The sequence below is a fragment of the Haliaeetus leucocephalus genome, unplaced genomic scaffold (genome assembly GCF_000737465.1).
Source record: "Haliaeetus leucocephalus isolate CR32 unplaced genomic scaffold, Haliaeetus_leucocephalus-4.0 Scaffold462, whole genome shotgun sequence".
NCBI lineage: Eukaryota > Metazoa > Chordata > Aves > Accipitriformes > Accipitridae > Haliaeetus > Haliaeetus leucocephalus.
Genome location: NW_010972898.1, coordinates 1,158,271 through 1,161,958, shown reverse-complemented (window position 1 = coordinate 1,161,958; position 3,688 = coordinate 1,158,271). Strand labels below are relative to the sequence as shown.

At 48.0% G+C, this 3,688-nt stretch overlaps 1 protein-coding gene across 1 annotated transcript in view; it reads left to right on the top strand.

Moving 5' to 3' along the window:
* PCDH20 (protocadherin 20) overlaps positions 1–3,313 on the top strand; it is a 3,473-nt gene extending 160 nt beyond the window's left edge. The window contains exon 2 of the mRNA XM_010575263.1: positions 153–3,313. Within this exon, the coding sequence (XP_010573565.1) occupies positions 153–2,849 (2,697 nt within the window). The 3' untranslated portion in view covers positions 2,850–3,313. The remainder of the gene's footprint in view (positions 1–152) is intronic.
* The last annotated feature ends 375 nt before the right edge of the window (positions 3,314–3,688 follow it).

Here is a 3,688-nt window from a genome sequence, read left to right as displayed (position 1 = left end):
GAGGGAGGATGGCTTCCCGTTGCAGATGCCGCACTCCCAGCTGGCAGTGGCAGTGGGGGAGGCAGTGGGCAAGGGGGGGGGCTGCCTCCTGCCTCCCCCCCCTCGTCTAACACCACCCCCTCCCCACCCCCCCTGTGCCTCTCTCTCCTCAGCACTTGCTCCTCTTCCTGCTCTTCGTTGGACCCTTCAACTGCTTTGCCAGTTACAGCCGTGCCACCGAGCTCTTCTACAGCCTCAACGAGGGGCTGCCCGCTGGGGTGCTCATCGGCAGCCTGGCCCGTGACCTGCGGCTGCCGGTGGCTGGTGGGCAGCACCCAGGGGCCCCCCAGCCGCCACTCTCCTTCACCCTGGCCTCCCGTGGCTTAGGGGGACAGTACGTGCAGCTGGACAACCGCTCCGGGGAGCTGCACACCTCGGCCGTGGAGATCGACCGGGAAGCTCTGTGCGTGGAGAGCGGCGGGGCCGCCGTCTTCGGGGGAGAGGCCGCCGTCTCCGCTTCCTCGCCCTCGCCCGAGTCATGCCTGCTGCTGCTGGATGTGCTGGTGCTGCCGCAGGAGTACTTCCGCCTGGTGAAGGTAAAAATCGCCATCCGGGATGTCAACGACAACGCGCCCCGCTTCCCCGTGCCCCACATCCGCCTCTCAGTGCCTGAGAACGCGCCCGTGAACACCCGCCTGGCTATCGAGCACCCCGCCCTCGACCCCGACGTGGGCACCAACGGTGTCCAGACCTACCGCCTGCGAGAGAACTACGGTGTCTTCACCCTGGATGTGGAGGAGAACGAGAGCGGGGAGAGGACTCCCTACCTGATTGTTATGGGGGCTCTGGACAGGGAGACGCGGGAGGAGTACGTCACAGTCATCGTCGCTGAGGATGGGGGGACTCCTCCGCTCGTGGGCAGTGCCACCCTCACTATCGGCATCAGCGACATCAACGACAACTGCCCCCAGTTCAGCGACTCGCAGCTCAACATCACCCTTTATGGGAATTCCAGCCTAGGGACGCACGTGGCCACCGTCCACGCGGTAGATGTGGACCTTGGATCCAATGCCCAGATCACCTACTCCTACAGCCAGAAGGTCCCCCAGCTGTCCAGAGACTTGTTCCACCTGGACGAAAGCACAGGAGCCATCACGCTCTCCAGTAAAGTGGATGGGGACACTCCAAGGCTCCACAGGCTGATCATATTGGGCAACGGTCCTGGTTGTATCCCTGCCGTGATCACAGTGCTAGTGACCATCATCAAAGTCATGATGAGGCCACCTGAAGTCGTCCCTCGTTTCATAGCTAATGAAGCAGAAGGTGTGGTGTACCTGAAGGAACTGGAGCCTATCAACACACCGATAGCATTTTTTACCATCAAAGACCCCGACGAAAAATACAAAGTCAACTGCTATTTGGATGGTGATGGGCCTTTCAGACTTTCCCCATACAAGCCATACAACAATGAATACCTGCTAGAGACCACAAAGCCTTTGGACTATGAGACACAGCAGCTGTATGAAATCTCCGTAGTTGCATGGAACTCGGAAGGATTTCATGTCAACAAGATAATCAAAGTACAGGTTCTGGATGACAACGACAACTCGCCAGTTTTCTCTCAACAGCTGATAGAATTAACCATTGAGGAGAACAATGTTCCCAATGCTTTCTTGACCAAACTGCATGCTACCGATGCTGACAGTGGAGAAAGAGGGCAAGTCTCCTATTTCTTAGGTCCTGATGCCCCTTCCTATTTTGCTTTAGACAAAACCACAGGAGTTCTTACAGTTTCCACCCAACTGGACAGAGAAGAAAAAGAGAAATACAGATACACTGTCAAAGCAGTAGATTCTGGGTTCCCTCCAAGAGAATCAATAGCAACTGTCACCATCACTGTATTGGATAAAAATGATAATAGTCCAAGATTTATCAATAAGGATTTCAGCTTTTTCGTGCCAGAAAACTTTCCAGGTTTTGGTGAAATTGGAGTTATAAGTGTCACAGATGCTGATGCAGGGCAAAACGGATGGGTTGCCCTTTCAGTTCTGAATGGAAGTGATATTTTTGTCATAGATACTGGAAAAGGAGTTTTGAGAGCTAAAGTCTCCCTGGACAGGGAGCAGCAAAGCTCCTATGTTCTGTGGATTGAAGCAGTTGATGGCGGTGATCCTGCCCTGTCTTCTACAGCAAAAATAACTATCCTTCTTCTGGACATAAATGACAACCCCCCTTTGGTCTTGTTTCCTCAATCTAATATGTCTTACTTGTTGGTCCTTCCTTCTACCCTTCCTGGCTCTCCCATCACTGAGGTCTATGCTGTCGACAAGGACACCGGCATGAATGCAGTCATAGCTTACAGCATCATAGGAAGAAGAGGCCCTCGACCGGAGTCATTTAGGATTGACCCCAAAACTGGTAATATCACCTTGGAAGAGTCACTGATGCAAAATGACTACGGCCTCTATCGACTGCTTGTCAAAGTTAGTGATCACGGCTATCCAGAACCTCTCCATTCCACCGTCATGGTGAACCTTTTCGTCAATGACACTGTTAGCAATGAGAGCTACATTGAAAGTTTGTTAAGAAAGGAGCCTGATATCAGTATAGAAGAAAAGCAGCCGCAAATATCTATAGAGCCTACCCATAAAAAAATGGAGTCAGCATCCTGCATGCCTACCTTGGTAGCTCTGTCGGTAATAAGCTTGGGTTCAATCGCTTTAGTAACAGGGATGGGCATTTACATCTGTCTAAGAAAAGGGAAAAAACATCACAGAGCAGATGAAAACTTGGAAGTACAAATCCCATTAAATGGAAGAATTAACCTGCACATGTTGGAGAAGAAACCAGTGGAGATTTCTAACATATGACGTTTCTTTGTGGATAAATCCAACATCTGAAAAACCTTGGACAACTCTGAAACACCTAGCCGTGGGTTGTATTCACAGAGGTTGCAATGAAGGACTGCTAATTTATAACTTAATAATATTATAATTGTAAATAGCTGTTTACAGTTTTTTAAATTCAAATTCAGTGTACAGCTTTTTTATGAAACCTTAGTAACTAACAGCTAGCACCCTGTCTATAAAAACGTGGACATCATTTGCAGCTTTCATAAACCAGTAAGATCAGTGATCATAAAAAAGGGGAAGGTAAGACAATTCTTTAAACTCAAGTTTTAAAAGTCTTTTTAACCACAAGAGGGCATCAGATGCTCCTGAGCAGGGAACTGTTCGAGGTACTGTCAGTGAGATAAACACAGAGTATATTTTAAATATATTGGTTTTAATATAAAATACACATTGGCATACAGACATTTAATCACAAAAAAAAAGAAATGTCTGTGCCGATGTATGTATATTAAAAGAATAAAGACATTAAAATGCACTAGTAATATAAAAAAAAAAAAAAGAAAAAACCAGAATGTTTATTACCTCACAAGTAAAGCTTATACAGTAGGATAGAAAAGGCATTAACAAGAAGTGCAATTCCCATTGAGCAAGAATGCAAGATATTGTAATGAGAATCTGAACTGCTGTGACATATCATCTTTCATTTGCTCCAGATTTCACCCACATTATCATCTGCTCCAGCAATCTGCTGGTCATTTTTATGGAAAAATTATATTTAATATTTCCTACAGCAAATAATGACAGAACCCCATGCTCATCCTCGTACACATGCCAGATGCAAGGAAGCAAGGGAATGG